Source organism: Blennius ocellaris (genome assembly GCF_963422515.1).
Source record: "Blennius ocellaris genome assembly, chromosome: 13".
NCBI lineage: Eukaryota > Metazoa > Chordata > Actinopteri > Blenniiformes > Blenniidae > Blennius > Blennius ocellaris.
The window spans coordinates 21,703,527-21,727,707 of record NC_137662.1 but is presented as its reverse complement, the minus strand read 5'-3'; the positions used below and the strand labels follow the sequence as shown (position 1 = coordinate 21,727,707).

At 43.0% G+C, this 24,181-nt stretch overlaps 1 protein-coding gene across 1 annotated transcript in view; it reads right to left on the bottom strand.

The window, feature by feature from the left end:
* Positions 1-24,181, bottom strand: part of arid5b (AT-rich interaction domain 5B) — a gene marked incomplete at its 5' end in the record, with an annotated part of 76,712 nt that overhangs the window by 34,417 nt on the left and 18,114 nt on the right. The window contains one exon of the mRNA XM_080507459.1: positions 11,241-11,471. Coding sequence (XP_080363585.1) covers positions 11,241-11,471 — 231 coding nt within the window. The remainder of the gene's footprint in view (positions 1-11,240; positions 11,472-24,181) is intronic.

The window sequence follows — 24,181 nt, the reverse complement described above, 5'->3', positions numbered from 1 at the left end:
AGCTGTGTGTATGTGTGTGTGTAAGCTTGCATGGAGGGAGGGGGGTGAGATTGCTATGCATGCACAACAAAATGCAACATTAAAAAGCTATTATCAGAAAAGGGAACATTTTGGCAGATATACGGCGGAGGGGCAGCTCCCGCCATATGTTAGCGGAGACGGGGACAACAAGTCAGGTAGTAATTATCAATCATCATCAGGAGAAACTGTCATAACGCGAGGCCGGGCACGCTCCGACTGGCGTTGCCATGGAGACAAGCCCACATCCCAGCAAGTGTGTGTTTACTAGGACATTAAAAATACTCTCCCATATTTTTATCTCACACTTAGAAAATCATGTAAATCGCTCTTTTTGCTTCTCCGAGCCACAAGCACCGAGAGCGTGCGCGCGCGCGTGCGTGCGTGTGTGTGTATGTGTGTGCGTGTTATGGATTTCGTGCCAAGCAATACCAAGCAAAGAGATTTTCAGGGATAAAGCTCCCGTTCATAATTTCAGTTAAGGTTATGTTTCAGTTTTTGGTTTTTGGTTGGGTTTTTTTGGGAGGGGTGGTTTTTAAACACAGATTTCTTTGCCCTCAGGTTCCGGCATGTGAAGAGTTACAATTAGCAGAAGGATATGTTAATGGAAATATCCTCTGCAACAGCAGTATAATAAGATAAATGTGGGTATGCGTGAGTGTGCACATACATAATGTACTGTATTTGCCAGTAATGAGCTCATTGCTGTGGACATACTGTTGCTGTACACAGGCTCTCCATTCAGACTGTCACTGCTAATATTCCTCAGTCGGGGAAAGGGGACATTCTCCCGAACCATCATGACTTTGTCAGTTTCAATTTTTACATATTTCTCTCTCCGTATTTTGCATAGCCTACTTCACTCTCCCTTTTACCTCGTGCCTTCAAATCAAATGTCAGTGCTTGTCATGCGAGCGGTTTCCACAAGTGTGCACATTTCAGTGGGACTTTTTACTATAGAGGGGGGGGGGGAAACAAAATAGAAAAATCACACATGAGGAATGTTTCTGGAACATATCCAAATGTCTTTGAGATGACAGTCAGCTTCCCTGTGACCTCGATCCATTACCCTTCCAGGAATCAGGGTTATTTTCACTTAAAACCAGGCTCTCAAAATTAAATACACGAGCAAGGAAACATGAAAGCAATTTGGGGGGGGAAACTGGTGTAAGTGTAATATGAATTCTGCTGCTTTATTATGGCAGTCATTTGGAAAACAGAAAAAAAAAAGGGGGGGGGGGTAGGGGTGGGGGGGAGTAGTGTTCTTAATTCATTATTTGTGCGCCGTTGTGCATGCTCCCCCTGGGGAGAAGCAACATTACTCTTTCATCAGATCAAATGAAGCGAAGCCGTGCCGTTCCAGGAAGAGCCAATTAAACAGTTCAAAGAAGTTTATTATTGCCGTGGATTATGAAATCATTCTCATCGGATTCATTGCTGTGTGTGTTTCAACAGGGGTGTGAATGTGTGTACTTTAGCGCCGCGCAAACTCATAACGGCTGTCGACTCAAGCTTTCCATTTGTAAAGCAAATAGGAAATTATGTTACCGCGTTACATGTTTTTTTTTTTTTTACAAGGGAAATTTCACAAACTTAATTCGGAGCCAAAATAAGCCGTAATTACAAGGAAGGGAAAACCGCTCCTTTAAATTTCTGCCCGTTTTCCTCTCCTTCTTTCTATCCACCTCATGTGATTGCCTCATGATGGCAGCGTCGCCTGTTAAGCACTTATTAACACACATCTCATCTGAGACACTGGCTGGGTTTGATCTTAACCCAGATCCGCTGATTGGCACCCTCGCTGAGGAATGCGGTGACCTCTGACCCCCGGTGGACTGAATAATATCGTCCAGTATTTATCTCGAGACACACGCACGCACGCACGGCGTAATTATGCAAGAAAGAAAGGGGTGGACAAAAAAAAAGGGGAGGGGAGGGGGGGGGGGGGGTGCTTTGGTGTTGGCTGAAGTCCAGCCAGGCACAATGTCTCTCTGTGCGTATTTAAACTGTGATAAGTAACAATGCTGCTTCTCTGTCGGGACCAAAAAAATAAATAAATAAAAAAATGAAGCAGATTCACTGCAAACACAACAAAGCCTGTGAATATCTGACAAGTGAACATGTCACTTCCCCGAGTGCCGGCGAGGAGCTTGTAATGGCCATTGTTCCAGGGGAGAAAATTAAACAGTAAAATCCCATTTTGCAAGGAAATATTAAGAGCTCACTGAGGGACTGTCCCAAATACACACACACACACACACACACACACGCAGGCGTGCACACACACCCTGTTGTTCCAAGAGTGCCAAATGTAAAACAGAGTCAAAGTTACATAATGTTTGAGGATTTGCTAAAAACGGGATAACCTTCAAACGCTTCCACATCATTGATACTGACAGACTGCAGCAACAACTCAGTGGGACTGGGGCTTTAAAAATACAGTATTTCAATTTGGCTTTTGGAGAGCGAGAGCGAGAGAGAGAGAGAGAGAGAGAGAGAGAGAGAGAGAGAGAGAGAGAGAGAGAGAGATGAAAGGGAGCAGTGGATAAGCTTCAAGGCTTATCCTATTCATTACTGGAGGAAAGGAAGAAAAAAAAAATCACAGCATCGACCCCTATAAATAAATGAATGCCAGGATAAACATGGACCCCATACATCAATAAAACATATGTATTCTAATAGATCACGCTCTAGTTACACTTGATGGGATCGAGTCGGCCAATGAGCCCAATCATAGGGACTTTATCATTCTGAAAAGCGACACGGGCATCAAGCCACCGCGATCATAAATAATCATCGTTCCCCGTAACAATATAGGCCAATGGACACTTTTATCTTTTTGCATTTTTTCCCCTCCTTGTTTATATGCTAATGTGTTGTATTTCAGGGACTTAAGAAGTTGGTTTCAAAAACATCAAGCGCCCCTTCCTGTCTTTGTATTCTCTGCTTCCTCAACATGAGCTAAAGTTGCATATTAAACCAAAAAAAGTAGCACTTTTGTAAACAAATCTCTAAAGCAGCTGCCAGCAGTGTCACTGCTTAAGTAAGCGTTCCCTTTTCCGGGAAACATCTGTGTCATTTGAGGGAATAAAATATATTAAAAAAGAAAAAAAAAAGAAAACACCCCACTGGAAACATCAATGACACTCATCACAAACAGCTTAATCCTCACTTTGCTGCCGTCATGAATCAGCGTGTCACAATGATTTTTTTTTATTTATTTTTTTTTTTATTGAGGTGACATCACGGGGGAGGGGGGGGGGGTGGGGGTTACACAACCTCTTTTCAGGAATAACAACAACCAGGCGACAAGCTCCTACCTGCACAAAGGCACTCAATACTTAGCCTCACTAAAAAAAAAAAAAAAAAAAGAGTGCATTTCCAGGGTGTTTCTGCAGCCAACTCTGTAAACAACATAGTTACACAGATGAGTCAGGCGCGTTCAGTCCAGGTTGCAACACGTTGTTCTGGCAACTTTATTAGGGACATTCAGAAGTTGTATCACAGCTTTGTATCTGGGCTTCTTGTGAAAAAGTAAAAAAAAAGAAAAGAAAAGAAAAAGTGACTCATCGTGTAGCTCCTGACAGCTACAAAGCTACCCAGTCGTTTCATCGCGTAAATATAATCTTGCCTGATTTGAATCATGCTCGCCAACGGTGCTTCTTCAACTTTTGACAAGAGTATTAATGGAATAATCATCTGAGCCATTATGAATGAGGTCAAGCCCGCCTCCTCAGCTCAAGTGTAAAGTAATTAATAACATGCTCTGCAGTTTATCAGTGTTTCAAATTACACACAAGTACTCTGGGAGAAAGAAAGAAAAATGTACACATTGGTTCTATCTTTTCATCAACAAACATGATAATGAGCTGTAAGTTTGGTTTTTTTTTTGTCATGAGCACATAAACTGCTTGATCAAATAACTTAAACGTGCAGGTTTTTCTAGTTGTTCTAGCTAGTTGTTCACAACTCCCCCCCCCCCCCATTTATTGTTGTTATTTATTTCAGAGCAGTCTGAGCTCAATTGGTTGGGAGGTTTAAACTGCAACCATAAAATCATGTAGATAAGATCGACTCCAGATGCTCTCGGTACTTCGAGAGCAGAGAAGTAGGAGTACATGATGAGGATATTCATATTGTACGCACTTATTGCAGAGCCTCTCACGGACACGCCGACATTCTTGGGGTTTTTTTTCTCGTCGGGCTGACGTCCTCGTCACGTCTCACAAGAAATTGTTTTCAAACTCACCCCCACAGCCTGGATGTCACACTTGTGTCATCTTGATCTGGATGATAAACTATAATAGAAACTTCCTTTTTCACCCACAATGATGTTTTAATGAAGATGATAGATGTGCGACACATGAAAATAGGGGCTGCTTGTGTTGTTTTGTGCAAATAAAGACAAAGCTTTAAACTTCTTCTATATTTATATTTACACTAATGTTTTTGGAGCCCCTTGCCTTGAAAAGGCACATTTTACGTACTGATTTGAGTCTCATATCTTGACAATCTGATGAAATGTGAAGAAAAATAATGACGCTTTATCTGCGTATGTGAAGAAATTGGGGAAGCGTTTCACAAACTTGTTGCGAAACGTATTTATTGGAAATATATAAACGTATTACTGGATAGTGTGAGAGATGTGTCAGCAAGGCCTGATGACCTCTGACTAGAGAGAGGAATAAAAAAAGATCCCATTTAGACACATTTCAAAACTATAATTGTGTCAATATGTGCAGCTTTAGTCAACTTTCCGCTTTTCTCACGGATTATGTAATACATCCATGGCACTTTTTAATTCATGAGACTTTAAAAAGTCCTGGGTGAAAATGTACATTAAGATATTTGAGTTGCACCCGTTTATCTCGCAAATTGTGATAATGTCCTGGGGGTTGTTTTTTTTCCGGAATTCCTTGCAGCCATCAGCATGCCGAGATTTGAATGTAGGTGTTACAACACACTTGCTGTTTTAGGGGATCATTTGCACACAGCATTTCATCACCGTCATCGTTTTTCTTGCGCTTCTGCAGCTGCAAGTAGGAGCCGGTCTGACGTGACTCTCCGGCGGTGCGTTCAAAGACGCTCCGGTTTTTTTCGGGAAACGTCCCGTCTGCCCTCAGGAAACCGCCGCCGTTACCGACCGCTGCGCTGCTCAAACGTAAATACAAGTTTCGGGAGCTCGTGAACGCGGCAGCGGGGAGAGGTTTCCTTACTGACTGCGATAACGTGTGATGACAGCAGGACAGTAAAACGGTGACTAAATGATTTACTGTATTGGATTCCCAGCATAAAAAAAAAAAAAAAAAAACATTTTTATGCTTCTGTAAAGTGACTGTTCCCCTGTTGTGAGATGAAAACGACATTAAAGTAGATGAATACTTTATTTGCCTCCACAAAACGTCATGCTGTTCAATTCTCACTTTCTACCAAATTAACGGCTGCCTGATAAAAATTAGAAATGCCTTGTAAACTGCCGCCTCATGTAATATATTTGTTAAAGTCCCGCTTGTTAATAGAAAACTCGCCGTCTATGACAGATTAATATTTTATGTTCATGGTCATCACAGCCTTTTACTGTTTTACGTTTGATGTTGTATTTAATTGCTGCTGAGCCTAATCGTATATTTAACAAGCTACTGAGTAAAAAAAAACCCAAAAAAAACCCCCAAAAAACTTGAGAACAGATTAAAATGACTCAAGTTGTGGCTGCGGTTGCTCAGTTCGGTTGAGAGGAGTATGTTTGTACAAAGAGAGGGTTGCTGGGTGACAAAAACAGTCCCCGGTACAAATTACGTCACTGACAGTATATGTGATTTTCGTAAGATGCGTTATAATTTCCAAATATAACACGTACATTACACCCGCGTGGCGCTGGAACTCAACCTGGGCTTCTTTGTGGCTCGACTTAGTCAATTATCCTCGATCAGCTGCTCCTCCGAGGAACCTTTGCACTGTAAATAACAGGCCTGGACCTCCGACAGGTTTCTTGCCTACCCCGGCGCTTATTTATCCGTCTGTATTTGCTAAAAATAGATAAGCAGCAACGCAAAGCAACATGTGTGTTGCTGATGACATAATAGGGATAATGATAAAGATTGCGCCTTATTCAACCCGGAGGCCGGGCCTCTGCTGCTTGCCTCTGGAAGAAAATGCTTTTAGTTAAAATAGCACAGTGGTATTGATTCTGCCTCTGCATGCCAGGTACATTAGAGCAATAAAACGGAACCTGTGTGTGTGTGTGTGTGTGCAGTGCTTATGTTTGCTGTGTGAACACAGCCGAAGGTGCAGAAGTGCGCGATTTCTCTTTAAATAATGAAATGTCACGTTACAGCAGTACACGGCGATGTGCGGCGTCATTGTGTAAGCATCTCTTCACCAGATGTTCAAAGCCCCTCTCTATATACAGTTCACGTCCTGATTACGAAATCTGCCTGTATCGTCACAGGCTGTGCTCTTTTTCTCCTCTAAAAACCCTCCTCCGCGGCCCCCAGTATACCATGACATATGGACAATGAAAAATTCATGGGCTGGCGGTTAACACAAATCTGCAGAGGAGATGGGAAAACATGAGCTTAGCAAGCAATTTGCCTATTACATTAACAGACGGGGCTGTCGTGGGACGACACGGGCGTATGCATATTTCATCTAATCACATTTCATGTTTAAAGAGCGGCGAGGAAAGTGGTTCAAGTTGTGGAAACAATGACATCATGGCGCATGTTCATCTGGTGACCCAGCCCAATCAAGCCCGGCGCGGTGTTTTCACAAGATACCATCTCCGAGTACATGGCTTCGGCATGTTTACTATTTTTATATCTTTATTTTCCCTCCTCTGCTGCACAGCTTGTCTCAGTATCAGTTTCAGTCAGAAAACAAGATTTTTTTTTTTGTTTGTTTTTTTTCCCAGACACAACCAACTCAAGACTTCAAATCCAGCCGCGGCCGTACATAACTAGCACGCACCTCGGCACAAAAATAGACTGTAAAATTCACTTTATGATCACTGCATCTGGACAATGTTAATATACTGAAGCAATAAATTGTTTTTCTTGTTTTTTTTTATACTCCTCCCGCCCTGGAGGATTAGGAAAAAGGATTCCAAAGGATTGCGCTGGAAATGTTTCTTTTTAATAAAAATCAAACCGGCTCTGAGTGAGAGATATTTCAAACAAAACACACCGGGGCTGAGCGTGAAATATATGGTTTCTGTTCCAAGGAGGGAGACCTGGGGAATATAGGACAAATGAGAAAGAGCGAGGGGAGGAGGAGGAGGAGGAGGAGGGGGGGGGAGCAGCTCTTCTCAACTGACTCAAACATGATTGCCTCACTAACTTTCAAAACGCTGTTGATTTAGGCAATGTGCACACAAGGAGTGTTGGGTTTCTGTAGGGCTGCGGGGAGGGAGGGGGAGAGGAAGGTCAGCAGTTTGCCTGCATAACTTCCAAATCAGAGAAAATGGAAAAAAAAGAGGGGAAAAAAAAAATGCTTGCCGATGATATTTTCCCGAACAGATGGCCATCTTGTTAAAATATATCATATACAGCACCTCTGGGGTCGAGCTTACAAATGTTTATGTTATTGCTTTGTAGCGCATCCAGTGTCGCCGCCAAATTAAAGTGACTAATGCGGAGCTGTGACACCTTCCAACAACAAGCTAAACCTTGTCATCTGTCACTCAGCGCGGCGAACGTTTGGCCCGCTCGGAACTATTTCGGGGTTTTTCTCACAGCAGAGGAGCCTCAGTAATGCAAATATTATTACAGTACAGTATGTCACACCTTCGTTAAGACTTATATAAGGTGTTTTTTTTTTTTTCCTCTTTCTGTTCAGTGTGCGCACAGACAGTAAAGAGGCAATCTATATTTCCCCGTCTGCGGTGCGACGCTACGTTCCTCCTGGCAAGAAAATTAAATTGGGGACACGAAGTAGCATGGGTATAATCAATCCACGCTGGCAGAGAATGCATGATAATTATAAACAAAAACTGTGTCATTCCCTGTGAGGGAAGCAGCTGCAGGGGTGACAGGCGATGCTCGACATGAATATGGATCACAGGACTAAAGATCTGGAAACTGACGCAACCGCAGTTTTGCTCAAGCCGGTCGGGGGGAAAAAAAAAAAAAAAGCGACATGGGAGAAAGTGTCGCGTTTTCACAGCGCGGCCCGGGTTCATTATTGACTTTAAATCGTCGTCGCCGGGTTGAAATCGGAGCGCTCGCGCAGAAGAATCAAAAGGTTTTATGTACAACACTGCAGCAGGCGGAGCATGCAGATTTTGACATTGCTCATCCCCGGAAACACAAATAGATCTGAGCAGGAAAAAGAAAAACATACGCTGCCTATTAGACAGTAAATCTCAACGTGATTACGCTGTACATGCAACGGCTGTAGTGGCGCGTCGATTCCTACAAGCCGGCTTCCAGGAACCGCCTGGATTTCACCGCCGGGCTTTCATCTGATGGCCGCATTTCACACAACACTGTACCAAGGAGCTGGCTCAAACTCCGCAATAACACATTTTCCTTTTCCTCTTCCTTTTCTTTTCTTTTCCCTGAGCCCCCTCATCTTCTCTTTACACCCCCCCCCCCCCCCCCCCGAGGTAGCCTGACACACTTTCATGAATTAGCCCAGACAAGACGGACGGCTATTACAGCTGCCACAGCAGATTTGGCAGAATCCAAAAGGTCAGAATTAGCATTGAGGGAAGCGTCGAAGAAAGTCCTTAAATTGTTCCCCAGATCAAATTTTTTTTTTCAAACTTTTTAATATTTCACAGCTGCTCAGTATTGCTTCTTACGTGTCCACAGTGCTGGTATTTATCCTAATAAAGGCGGATTTAATATGCCGTTTATAGTTGGGGTGGTTTTTGTTGGGGTTTTTTTTTTTCAAATGGCGCCAGTAAATGGCAGGAGAACTTTACTCAGCAGCTGTGTATGTTTCTTATGAGTGCATGTGAGCAAACATTTGTGTGTGTGTGTGTGTGTGCCTATAAGCAAGAGACCCTCGAGGCCTTCGTTCACCTGCCAGAGTGATGGAAATTACTGAGCTCGGCTGTTTTGAAACAAATCACAATCAAGTCTCCGAGCAGCAGTTCAAGCAGAAATAAAACTCTGCTGTGAACCTGGTAAGCCTTCATGTGAGTAGCATTAAAAATCTGGTTGCTTTAGTAAAAAAAAAAAAAAAAGGGAGAGAGAGGGAGAGAGAGAGAGCGCGAGTTGAATTCCCCGAGGCTATGAAAATAAACCTTTAGCTTAAATGTGGCTCACAGAGGAATGGCATTATTGAGCCAAGTGAATGAGCAACAGCAGCCACAGGATGTTAGCGTTACTATTCATAACTTATTTTCCTATGCCGAAAACCGTTTTCCCTTCTGGTCTCACCTCCGCCGCTCTCTTAAAATGCAATTACCTACTGGCAAATTTACAGGAAAGGGAAAACAATGACTTTTGACCGGAGGAGCCGTTACTGTGAATGTCAAATTGACGCCGCACGAGAGCCCGCTGAGCCGCCACGGCAGAGGAAATATAAAAAGGGGAGATGAATCGCATTACTCCCTTTGTCTTAGACCAGCGCGGGGGTTAATAAAATGTGTGGATTCATGAGCGGCGGGGAAAAGAGGGCGAATAGACGTGTCCCGGCACTTCAGACCTGCTCGCTGGAACCACAGACGGGCTTTTCATAGGTGTGACTGATGAGGATGTTTGAACAGCAGTCACTTGTGTTCATAAACAGAAGGACCCCACTGGGGGGGGGGGGGGGGGGGGGACAAACAAACTGAGAATAAAAGGAGGAGGAGAAAAGAAAAAGAAAGAACATTGTGAGAGTGTATTGAAAAGCGGAGAGAGGATTAGTCTGGATTCCTCTTTCAAACCTAATAAACTGAAAGAGTGCTGATCAAAAGCACGTTCAGATGGCTCCCATTCACTCGAACAAAAAAAAAAGAAAAAAAAAAAGAAGAGACAAACATGCGACATAAACAACGCGGTGACGTGCGATTTGAGACCGCGGCGCAACAATCTGATGATTTCCACCTCTACCGCGTGTAAAAAAAAGTGGCACGGGCGATAAACAACACAAAATCGGAGCCCAATTTTATTTATTTATCTTTTTTTTTATGTTTCACAACGTTCAGTGTTTGTTTCAGGTGTAATAAAAACACCCAGAGTTTTTTTTTTGTTTTGTTTTGTTTTTTTTTGTTTTTTCTGGCTGCGTGCACAAAACATTTATTGGAACAAAAGGATTAATTGCTTCATGAAATGAAGAAACAAACCAATTAAATCTCTGATTTCACTTTCTAACTACAAGCTACAAGAGAGAGAGAGAGAGAGAGAGAGAGAGAGGATCGGTAAAGAAATAAAGCAGAGGCAGATACAAGTGCATTAATTTTGTCTACATTCTCACAGAACTTTGCGCCGCCATTAACCCACAATGCAACCCGCTGACCGACCGCTCAGACGTGGTGATGATGATATGGAAACGGGAGCTTTGGAAACCCGGAGCGTCGCGGAGCTCACTCATCCTGCTAAGCCCACTTCTCTCCACACCCAGATGTGTCACTTCTCGACTTGAAAACCAACAAGTGAGTCACGTGATGTTCTTTTCACGTGTGAATTCAGCGCGTTTCCTACTTGAAAGCCCGCTGGATTAAAAAAAAAAAAATGCAGTGTCAGGAGGCTGTAAACACGACGGTTGATCCCGTCCGAAGAGGCACGGTTAATACCGACGCACACATCGACGCCACGTTGGCTGTCTTGAGATTGAAACGTGTCGGCCGCTCGCCCGATTAAGGGGTTAACGGTCTTCGTTTATCATCGCGTGGCCCAACAATGAAAATTTTAAATAGCACCCGAGCTCATTTACTGGATTTTTCCACACAATAGCACTAAACGGCTTGATCCAGAATGTCCCGCTTTCCACTAAAAGCCGACTTGAACAAACTGGTCAGGGTTTCCCAAATGACATAATTGGAATTTTTCGACGATGAACCGAAAACTGTGGGAGTGGCTTTTAAAACTCGTGCTTATGCTAACAGATCGGGGCGTGAAGAGCTTTGATGTTTCGCGGGGCCAACGTGCAAACACTCCAAACGCCATAAAACCGCCACTGTGATAGCTGTTGGCATTTGGGATGAGCTGATTGGGTAGGGGGGGTGAGGAGGGGGGGTGAGGGGGGGGGGGGGGGGGGGGGGTTACAATCAAACTTCCAGCTGCCACACTCACCGAACTCGTCACAGATGCTCTCGTTCTGCAGCAGGGTGGGGTGCTCGAAGGTGTCGCGGCAGTACAGGATCCTCGTGGCCCCGCCCAGCGCGGCGATGCCGCCCAGCGCCAGCACCGTGTGGTCGATGAGCAGCGAGGACGGCTGCTCCCTGAGCCGCGCCAGCACCGAGCGGTAGCGGCAATACTGGGGGTAACTGAGGACCAGGACCTTCCGCCCGTCCTCCTCCTGGCCTGAAACACACACACACACACACAGAGTTAGAGGGCCCGGCGGAGATTACACCCGCAATTTAACTTGACATCGAAGAAGGAAACGCTTTTGGTAGGGAAATGGGAAACGTTTGGCTTTCCAGCAGCTCCTGTAAGAGTTGCACAAAATGGTAGCACTTAATTTTACAAGACACATTCACTCTTCCATTTCTCTTCAGGTTTTATTACTTTTAGTCTCTCTCATAGATCTTTCTTTTTTTTTTTGGGGGGAAACCATTATATTCTGGCACATCTGCTGCCAGTGTGTCTGTGAATATGATCCTTTGACTCGTCGCTACCTCGGCTGTCAGATGTCAGCCTTCGCTCCTGTTCGTCTGGAGCGTCGACTCATGGCGAATCCAAGAGGGTAAATAAATAAAGGAGCATTTTCTACATGTATGGCAACATAAATAAATTGCATTTTCCTTTTTTTTTTTTTTCGTTCGCCGCTGATTAACCGTGATCTCTGCAGCAGGTCGGCGGCCCGCTGCGACCAGAACCACAGTGATTTCCTCGCGTCTGTATTAGAAGTTCATGGAGGTGCTCTGGAGCTGCCGTTTCATCGTGACTTTAAACAGCTTTCACACACAAAAAGGAAAGAAAAAAAAAGTTTCACATCCATTCCTGGTGGTAATAACACATGTGAGTACTCAGACAAGACGGCTTTTCAAGTCTACTGTACAAACATGTAATGTTGTTGAGCTGCATGCTTGAAGTGCATGACATGCATCGCTGCCGGGGCGAGAAAAGGACTGTCAAAACAACTCTTGATGCTCGCAATTCTGATTGACGCGCTTTATTTTATTTTTTATTTTTTCTTCTCCCTACAAGCAAGTTCATGTTGGGGGGAGAAAAAAAACCACGGAGCAGTTTAGACAAGACCTTGAAAATGTATGTGTGAAAATCGAGAAGAGACAAAACAAATCGGGGGAGGGAGTTCAAAAAAAACAAAACACAGCTTTTTAGGAGTGATTGCACTCTCTGATTCACTGATTCACTGATTCACACAGGTAGTGGCTTTTTTTTTTTTTTTTTTTTTTTTTCCTTAAGTGAGTTTGTGAACGACAGCGCCGGTGTTGAAGTTTGACTCATGCCTTATCGCCCGCGACAACTCGCTGGCAACAGAAATCTCTATTATTTGGAGAACCTTAGGACAGGAAGTACAAACTGAGCTGACACAATAAACACGTCATAAAGATCCGGGCAGATACACTGATAGACGGTTAAATATTACACAGATACGCATCAGAACAAAACTCCGTGGCGAGACGCAGCCGCAGTGGCGGCGACGCGCTGGTACTGAACGCTGCGCTGAGTTTGAAATGTGTTGAAATAAGAGTTGAATGACAATACTTGAAAATAATTTAGGTCAACTCGGCTGGTTTCACTGACAATATCAAGTTTAACAGGTCGTGACAACTGCTGTCTTTAAGAACTCACTGATCCACTGATATTAATTCAAATGTAATAAAGCCCATAATGTAGTAACTTTCCAATAGTGTAACAACATTTTCAGAATTATTGTATGAGGTTTCATACGATTTGTGAGATGATCCTTTATTAGAGTAGCATTAAAAAGGTATTTAAGAAAACAATAACTTCAAGCAATAATTTAATAATACATAAATGCATCCTCATTCCCTGAAACTGAAATATTTCATTGCAGTTTTTGAGTAGTTGGCGGTTCAAAAACATGTATAGTGGATGACAAGAGTCGTCATAATGTTCGCCGACGATAAATACTACGCAACTTGCTTTTATATTTTATTTTTAATGAGTTATCCCGGTACTGGCATGTACTGGGATAACTCATTAGTCAGTAGCGCCACTTCACACGACTGCAAGCTCCAGCCTAATAAATATACAGACAAGGTAATCAAAAACAATCTGAGCATCTCTGAACACCATAACCTTTAGAAAAAGAGAAAGCTGTGCGAATCAGGCCTGCAGTCGGCGCGTATTTTAGCGAGAGATGAGTGAGATTGCTGGTGATGAATAATAATAAACATTGGAAATTGTGGGAAATTAGCTCGTATCAGAGGCTGCACTGGCATAATATCATTTTGCATTTATCGCCACATTTGATGGTACATTGAGATAAAGTTCCTCCACACAATGTAAAGCTTGTCACATTATTTATTCCCTGATAAACAGATACGTCTGTGTGATACCTCCATTCAATGTGACGATGATGAAATATCACCACATCAACATGTGATGATGGTACGCATATTCATATATATTTAGGGACCTCGCCAACGGCTGGGCCATAGGCCCGGCCAACGGCAGGTCCCTTTTGTAATTCAGAAATTTTTGAAAAACATTTCATGTTCCATCAGCGCTGTGTCATTCACACCAGAATTGAAGTAAAACCAGATTCCGGCTCGGGGGCACCTGCCAAGTACCACGCTGCAATTTTCAGGTGGCTCGGCTAGCTTGCGGCCTAGCATGCCTGTTAGCATGCTAACAAACATTGTCCGATTGGGCTGAAAATTGGTAGGTGGCCTAATGGGGGCGCTGCGGTCACGAATCACTAGCTAATTATCTGGTTTTGACGCCGTTTAAGTCATAAAAAAAAATGTTTAAAAAGAAAATGTAAAAACTTCAAACTTATCAGTCTCGAGAGGATCGTGCCCACCCCGGTGGGCCTGAGCGAGGTCCTGGCCAACACTGCTTGTTTAGAGTTTTCTTTTCCTGAATTAGGCTCGGAAACAGCGAAACAAGTCTGTCACATGGTCACAGACTAAACCCGACGCAAACTGTGGAAGCGGGAGAAATCGAAGCGTTCATATCTTGCGCAACTATTTGCCACTGATCAAACGAAAACTCAACAACCAGGCCGGAGACACAAGAACAAGCTAAACAAAAGTGTATATTTGAATACAACTAAAATTTTGACGACAATACAAGTGATTTTAACTTAATATACTGTGATTATACCACACACAAAAAACCTTTCAGTTTGAGTTAAATATACTTTTAGTCTCCTTTTCTATCTGTATATTTCAAGGCATCATGGGAACAAATCTCTTTCTTTTTTTTTCCTCCTCCCCCTAACAAGTGTTGAAATTTTGACATCTGCCGACGGTGCTGGATGATTGTTAGGGGATCAACCAAGTTTATACAATTCACCCTGAGAGGGGTATAAATGTGCGCGTGACATTCCGTGGCAGTCCATCATATCGCTGTTTGGATATTCCAGTCAGATGTTTCAGTGGCGGATCAACTGACAGACATCTGCGCCTCATAAATACACCCGACATATATACGGTAAAATAAACACGCAGCGTTAAGTCGTGCGACTACGACGCGGAGAGTTGGTGAAATAACACACGATGCTGCAGGAGAATAAAGTTACGGAAAAACAAACCTAAAAGACACACGGGCCAGAAATGAAGTGCTCTAGAGACGCTACTGAGTTTTACTGGCAGCGTGTGTTTGCGATATTTTCTCTCGTATAATCCTCGCCTCAATCGTCTCCTATATGTTGATGTTATTCGTGCCGCTCACACACACAGAGAGTTGGCTGACAAGGCTCCAGGTTACTGCTAGTTAATTATAACACTAGACATCTCCCGCCACCCACATAACACAAATATAATCTACAGCTAATTACATGCTCAGTTATGTTTCGAGCAGAGGAAGACGGTTTGAAAAGGAAAATGTCTTTTCACAGGAGAATTACTGTGTAGAGCTAATCTGAAGCTACAAGAGAGACACTTTCCTATTTCTAAAGACAATATAGGAGCCGGCTGTTTGTTCCCCGCCGGATTATACTGCTGAAGATTTACATGCTCGACTAAATCTGATGAGTTCAATCTGGCAATAAACAGAGATTCTATAAAACAGACTAACTCCTACCCACAAAACATTAAATGGAGATGACCTGAGTATATATAGACACTGAAATTACACTTTATGTAGTCATATAACAACAAACAATTAGATGTTCCGCATAATGTGATTGGTTGAGGGGGGGGGGGGGGGGGGGGGGTTCTGTTTATTGTTGGTTATTTATTTTCAGGATTAACTCTTTCTCAGGTAAGTTTCTGTTGAGAAATCTAATCTGTTGGGAGACATTCCAGTGCAATCGATGTTGAAACATGTACTTTCTGACAGATTATGAAAATGGCATATAATTGAGTATAATTAAGTATTTTGTCTTGATTTCATGTAGACGGGCACAAAAAGGAATTAAAATAACCTCCGACAATACCCAAACGTTTCCATTTTGTGCCTCGTCAATTGGTTCACATATTACTTGATCAAAAAACATAACTACAAAAAGGCTTAAGTGCACATTTTCAAATTTGTGCGTGTAAAATCACAAAAGACTAAGAAAATACACCAATATTGATATGTGAGCGCCTGAAATCGCTAAAAACGTTTGCTTGAAAAAGGGCCTAATATGTAAATAGAAGCAGATTCAGCTCTAATGTTGATGATATATGAGACCACGTTTAACAAAACAAGGCAGAATAAAACATGTAATCCCTGGTCAAAAGCTCCCCGGGGGGGGGGGGGGGGGGGATGAGGGCAGGGTCTCATACTAATAGGTCTTTAATCTTGTTTTACTATCATATATTCACGGTAGGACAACACTCTGTGCCTCCGAGCACAAAACCAAGGACAACACTGCATAAGAATTCCGAAATGCAGCCACTGTAAAAAAGCAGACAAATTATGCGTGTGCGTCGTTTCTTTGAGCTCCAGTCAATGTCACGTTTTAGCAGACGGGGGGGGGGGCACGCTGCTATAGGCTGCCGTTTGAAGTGGGGCGCTAATATTTTCCCAGCGCTACAATGCACGAGAAACACGGTTCAACAGTTGAGTCGGGCGGTTTGAAACACGGTTTTCGGGATGAATTATTCACCGTCCCGTCTGCCTTCACAAAGCCCTTGGTCATGACATTCATGGGAATTTCTGCCACTGAGTTAATATTTCAAGGGGGGGGGGGGGGGGGGGGGGGGTGGGGGGGGTGGCTAACTAGCCGGCTCTTCACCTTGCCTTTTTGAGGACAAGCTGTTTGAGCAGATTTTTTTTTTAAAAAGCATTTTTTTTAGGGTTTTTGTTCCATTAAGCTGGACTCTGGATAAAAAAATCACTCAAAAAAACGCTCTTGCGGAAAGACGGACTCCATTCATAGCATATTTACAGCAGCTGCGTTCGCCAAAATTAGCGTAATTAGCTCCACTGTACTGCAATATGACGACCACTTCAAAAGAAATTATTAAAACCATTCATCCAGCACACACACACACACACACACACACTCAACAAGGTGCCACAGACGTATTAAAAACACACATTTTCTCACATGTATATCACACGTTTATCCGAGACTGCGGCATTTGTCGCACGCAATCACGGCTCAGAGGGAGAGCGGGGGGGGGGGGGGGGGGGGCGAGGGTCTTTGTTTCCAAATGTCAGGGATTTGATTGTAAGCGGTCACCGTCAGACCTGCTCTTTCTCCCGGGGACCCTGGCAGCATTTCACATGATTAGATTCAATTTGGAGCGCGAGCCGCGGGGCATTAATAACTGTACAAAGGCGTTGTAAAGTACGCGTGTCGGTGTGAGCGCGTGTGCCGCCGCGCGTGTAATGTACATTGAGTGTACGTACACTTTGAAAATTCCTTTTGTTCTTACGGCGCGACCTTTTAAAAAATAAATAAATAAATAAAGGACGTCCCCTTATCTTAATGCGAGCTTTCTAATTGGCTGCCGGGAGACGTTGCGAAGACCTTGTGCAATTTTGTTTCTTTCTCTCAGGACCTCCGTTCAGTTTTTTTTTGTTTTGTTTTGTTTTGGGGGGTTTTTCCCCCCTTCTTTCAGGCCCGTCCGCCCTCTGCTCGCGGTCGGCTGGCGCGTTGATCAAACAGCTGTGGTGCCGCAGATTATTTTCGGAACACGCTGTAAAGCTCCTGACCTCATAAACTACAATAGTGTCAGGGTCATAACTGCTCTGCAGGACAGCTGACGTTACAACCACTCAGCCCGAGCGCCAGTCAATAAATTACGAGCGGCACACGGGCCGCTGAACTGAAAACAAATGCTGATAGTTGAATATGTTGCGTTTAAGTAACGCGCGTGGACGTCTTGCACTTAAAGAGGCTGTAACGCGGCTGCTGGGACTCCTTCTGAGACTCGGCAAGACTCGGACTGAAGTCATTCGGCTCGTACCTTCGAGTTACGCCAGAACACTGGAGATACGGCACGGAGTATGAAAGACATGTGGCTTTACAGGCCAAGAGGGCCCTAATGAAAGACACTCTCCAGTTGCATTAGAGGAATTGTACAATCCAGCATTTCTGGAGCTTGACTCACGGCCAGGATAAAAAAAAAAAAAAACCCTGGATGTCTTGGCTTCTCCCGCTTAAATTTGATCCTGATTTCCTGTTGTTTAGGGTGTGCGGTCACTGTTGATCCGTGACTCTACCCCTTGATTTGAAGCGACCCGCCACCCTGCCATTACCGTCCACAAAGTGAGCTGCAGCGATCCCAAGTGCGGCTCCAGACCTCCGCCGTTCTCCGCTCCAGCTGCTCCATCACTTTCTACACTCCGGACTTTGCCAACTCTATTCCTGCCACTTGTGGACGCAAGCACGTCAAGTCCATATAATCAGTACTGCTGGACTCCCAGAAACCATCATTACCATTATGCACTTAATTTGTGGCAGACTCCACACATACACCATGTTTCTTAAAACAGCTTTTGGTTCTGATTATAGGTGAACTACTCAAAGTTAGAAAACGTATACCTTGCCTCTTAGAAAAATTGCGATAATGCCAATTTTTTTTTTCCACTGCATGCTGACAAGATTCTTTTTTTCTTTTTTTTTTTTTAATCAAGCAAGTGAAATCAGAAAAGCAGCTATATGCATTAAACACATGCATCGCAATATATTTCAACATGGAAATTTCTGGAAACTTCATCAGAGGCTCCCGACAAGAGATTTATGAACTTTATTACACCGGGCAACCTTGATTTCACAAGTTTAATTGCTCAGCGTTCGAGCCGATTGCTCAAGTCGCTCCGCCGGATCGAAGGACACTGCGATTTCACAGAAACAAAGATCCTCCCGTACGCCAGCGACCTGTGACACGGGCATTCAAGAAATTCGGCAAAAACAAGAATCGAGCACTTGTTTATGCCCCCAGCAGAACGAAACCCTCAGCGGTTAAACAACTGTGACAAAAAAAACATGCTAACCTCTCACCCCCGCCATGACTAAAGATATTATCAAAGCTATCACCGCACATTCTCAGGAAGAAAACACTAACATGTTTGAATCAACTGGATTTTTGCCGTCAGGGTCGGTCTGCTGCACACAGAGAGGAACTTTTGAATGTCGTCGACAACAGAAATAGTCACGTATGACTTTCGTAGTCGACGTTTGCAGAATGAGACATTGTCAACATGGCGACTGCCAGTGGAGCGACATCCTGAACTGAAACTTTTGACGTTTCGCTCTTTTTAACTGGAATAAAGATTGTGATATTTGCGAAGCAGACGTGGAGCATAACAGACGTACATCTGCATTTCAAAGAGGAGACGTGAGGCTGATTTCGATTCAGACTTCAACAAATCTTAAAAGAAATGGATCAGTAACTTTTAATTACTGACGTATGTGTATACGTATAGGTATACGTATACGTATAGACTCAATTCAAATTACCGTCAATAGACATGTTGACAATTGTTTAAGTTGTTTTTGTTTTCTAATCATCAGCAAATTCCTTTTATATATCTTAGTATAAAATACTGTCACTTTCATCTTTTTGTCAATTTAGCAAGTGATTGAAAGCACAACAATGCAAAGTTTAACAGCTAATAACTGGAATATTTAACATATCGATGCCAAGATGTCTGGAAAAGCCTCGTTTTGCATCATATTGAGTCAATGTCTTGCCGCATAATGACTTAGCAACCTGCTCTCAGTCCGCTCCAATCACCTTTATTCAGATAAATATACACACACACTAAACAATTCCATTCATTCTTCCAGAATTGGTAAAAAAAAAAAAGGACTACAAATTTGTATATTAAGCACGTTATCAATTGCATACTCGTTCTTAGCGGCTAAATAGAAAAGTGTCTACTTATTTTACTCGTGATTCTTCACACAAGCAACAAATACTCCAAAATGCCAGCGAGCTGAAATCCCCCACAGCAGGTTGCAATGACTGTGCTGCGTCAGGCACAAAAAAGACAAACCGAACTGATTGATTAAAGTAATTTAAAATCCAATTTTGCTAGGTGCTGATGCAAAAGGAAGAAGGTGTGATATTAGCATACACATTTGTGTGTTTATTATCAGTATGGCAGCAGAACTTTGAGCAACTCAGCCATGCTTGAAGAGTCTATAGCTGGAACAAAAAAATATAAATAAATAAATAAATAAATAAAAGTGTGTTACGATAATGTAACCAGGCGTGGGCGAGTCTCACTGTGTCTCCAGATGACAAGACGGGTGCTGATCTCGCTAACAATCCCCAGATTAAAGAACCATGACTGAACAATTCTCTGTAATACGCAAATAGAAATGTTAACTGGGACCAGGTTCGTACGTTTTCTGCACCCTGTGCGACGGGGGTCAGTCGCCGCAATTCGAATGTACGTTTCAGCGTCAGACGTCGGGAAGACGAGTCAATCTGCGAAGCTCATTAGTGGCGTGAGATCCTGATGTGAACGTCGGTGAACGTCGCCGCCCCCCCCCCTTTTCTCTTCTCTGGAAAACTTTTAGCTTCGTGCGCTGGGGAAAAACCGCTTCGTGCGATTGCAACGTGCAAAACTAAACAACTGCACATCACATTTAGTATTTCCGCCTTTTTGAAGGGCCATACTGTTAAAAAGAAAATCTATTAATTAAATAAATAAATCCACTTTAAAGTTACCAATGATCCATCAGCGAGAACAAAGGAGAAACTCTTCTTTGATGGTGCATTTCAAGCGGCAAGGGAATGCGAGGGTTATGTGCCACATGGCAACTTTTCCATGCAAAACATGATGAAATTCATATTGTGCTCTTTTTCTTTTTTTCTTTTTGTCTTTTTTTTTTTTTTTTTGCAACATCTGCGCCTGCATCCTGTCTGTCTCCCAAAAATGTGATTTCCTCTCAAAATTGCTCATCATCGAGACCCTCTTGGCAACCTGCGCTTCGCTCGCAGACGTCTTTGCACATTTCATTTTCCCTCGAACACGCCGGCGCGTTTCGAGACGCGCAAATCACTCGTAACCGCTTGTCAACAATATCAGTTTTTAAGAGCCGATTTCTCGCGCCGCGCCGACATGAAAAGGAATTGTGTGGAAGCTGCGAGGCTGTTAATCAATTAGGCCAAGAGGAAAGGAAACTGTCGACAACTGTATGATTGATTTATCAGGCGAAAATGTCTTTTGTTGGAGGCTTGTTTTCAGGTGTATGGAAACACCTGGGGGTTCTCCGTTGAATATCTCCGGGAACTTAAAGAGCTTAACACTTAATAAGGTTACTCGCTCCAACTGAAAGACTTTCAACCACGGGGACTTTTCCAAAGGGCATTTCAAGGGTCAGTTTCAATCCAGAACTTTTAAATGGCAGAAATGTAAACATCGACTCCATTATGTGCCTTTTATTTATGGTAAAAAATGAGAAAATTGATTCAAACAGACCAAAAATCACTCATATTTCATGATATAAATGTGCCTAAATGGGCTATACTGTGTATTGATTTCTGTAAGAGTCTATGTACTCTTGCTGACACATCATTACTACTGCATTATAATGCTGGACGCTCAGCATGTCTGATGCACCTTGACTACATATGGTGTCAACATTTTTCATATTTCATCAATATGTAAAAGAAAAAAGACTCAATCAGGTGAATTTCTGCACGAACTGGGAGTAAGAGGTGCTTTCAAAAGGCAGACAGGCCAAATACATTAGAGCTTATGTCAATATGTGAAGTTTACGACAAGTTTGATATTACAAAAGTAAAGAAAATGTCACGCAAGCGGCATCTATTTTAGTGTCGCATAACAAATGTTCATGTCTTTTGTGATTGTCGTTAATCCTCCTCAGTTTGGAATGAACTGAGATTACTTTTCTGATAACAGGTTAATAAAAAAAAAGGTTGTTTGATTACTCGTAAAAACTATAAAAACATAATTTCCTGCCATTAATCGAAGGAACAAAAAAAAACACTCCCGAACAGGAGCATGTGTCTCTCCCTGTTGTTTTGCTCGCACACTTAGAAAATTGTTTGTGATTTCAAGCACGGCGAGGCTCACGATTAATGTGCAATGGCAGCAACAAAGTCCTTTAAAGACGCCATAAAATGGGAAATATTACTTTCCTGTATCGCACTGTAAACAACACCACTGCGGTCCACAGCCGACTGTTAAAGTCATTAGCCACAGTGGCTGTCATGAGACACTGTGCACTAAAAATAAGGATTCAATCTACTCCGACGTAGTAAAAGCAACACGCTGTAAAACATAGGGCACCGTTTCTGTTCATAAATATGAAAAAGTACACTTAACATCGTGTGTGGGAAAATATTTGCGTGAGCCAGCTTGTCCTTTAATGAAATGCATTTCGGGAAAAAGAGGGCAAATGAGGAGACGGGAGTGGAAATAAGTGATGACGTGAACAAGCTCAGACAGTATGTGAAGCCGGGGAGAATTAAGGAATAGGTTTTTTTTTTCCCGTGATTGCGCCAAAGGAAGAAGAAAATGTCTGTTTTTCTTTCATAACAAGCATGATAAATTACTCACCATAATCAAAATCTCTGAAATGTTGCATACGACATGAAACTCATTAGCTGAGGTTGCAGCAGCTGCTCCGCTGGATGAATAGCTATTGCAGCGGTAGATGAAACATCATTGATATCACAGGATTTAAAAAAATAAAAAATAAAAAATGCAGCATCTCTGAGATCCTCTGCTGTTTATTGTAAGCGACTTTAAAGGTTTTGGGGAATAAAACTCGCCCTGATATGAGGGCTGCTTGACAGTTAAAAGCAGATCTTGCGCTGGCTAATTAAAAAAACAACAACAACATGACTCATGTGAACTGTTGTCATTTACATTCAAGCCCAGCTTCACAAATATTCACACTGCCCACAAGCTCTGACAAGATCTCATTTCTCTCGTCATGGACGAGCGGGGGGGGGGGAGAGAAAAAAAAAAAGCTGAAAACCATTACTCTCATGCTCTCTTGTCACCCGCTTGTAGTCCTTAAATCACTCACTCCGCTCAAATTTGCCGTTGTCGACATTTCCACATTATCTGGCCGGCCGGAGGAATTGACTTGGATTCCCCCTGCCGCCTTTTGGTGAGGTCGGCGAGAAAATGTCACTTGTATGTTTGATGTTTTTCTTTTTAAACACTCGTGTGGGGAAACGCCAAAAAAAACAAGCCCCGGTGCTTTAAAAAAAATAAATAAATAAAAAAAAAATTACAAATAGGCAAAGAAGAAAGTAATGGACTGGCGGAGAAGAAGAGCGAGGAGTCGGATCTTGTTTGGTATTCTGGCTCCACGCCGCAGGCTCTCTTCTCCGTGCTCCGTATTGATCTCTGAGGTTGCCCTGTTTCCATTTAGCCTCTTCTCATAATATATAACACATCTCTCTGATTCATCCACCTCCTCTCTCTCTCTCTCTCTCTCTCTCTCTCTCTCTCTCTCTCTCTCTCCCACCATTCAATGAGGGGACATGACACTGAGAGGGGGCCATATAAGCAGCAGCAGGCGCCCGATCTGGCGATTGGTTTCATGTTATTGAAACCTGACCAAATAAAGAGGGAACAGCATCTGCCAATGACACGGGATGGGAATGACGGGCGGGGGCGACGCATTTTTCGCGACAGGCAACCTTGTGTTTTCATTACGAGGGAGAGAATTACATAAAACAAAGAAATAAATTCACTGAATTCGCATGATTCACCGCTTACCCAATCTGTGAATGACTACACTATCTTCGGATGAAAACAAAATGTGCTGGAACATTCCGCTAATTGCAAGCGAGTCTGTGTGGTAAACAAAATCGCATTAATCACGCGGAGGATGAAAGCGTCAATAAATCACTATACCGAGAGTAAAACAAAGCAAAGTGATCACACGGCCTCCGACGCGCGCTTTATTTATTTTCATTCCTTTCAAAAGGGAGAGAGATTTGAATAATATTTCAAATTTGTTTAATGGATCCGCATAGACTAACATACATCAACATCACATCATTCTCCCTCTCTCTCTCTCACACACACACACACAGTCTCGCCTGTCTGCTCATTATATCAGCTGCAAGCTGTGCTCACACACACACAATGTACACGACGCCTTTCAGATGGACGCCACACAAAATGTTCAGCTCTCACACCGAACTGGACAGAATTAGAAGTTATCTCCTGCATCGGTGCCTGAAGGTGGCGTATTGGAATCGCCATATGAGGGGAAAATAATAAAAGTTCTAAACTTAATTGAGATTAATGTCAGCAATCGAGTTTTCTCATTCTCAAAAGTGGAATATTTCAATTCATTTTGCTTTTTTATGCACGCTACAAAGTCAACTACTCGACACAAGCGATGAGAAAATGCCTTGTTTTCACAGTTAACGTTGTGTTTCTTAACTTTTATGACACGATTTCTTTTTCAAACGACACAGCAGAATTTGAGATATTATTACAAAGCTGACGTCCGTGTAACACGGGGGCGT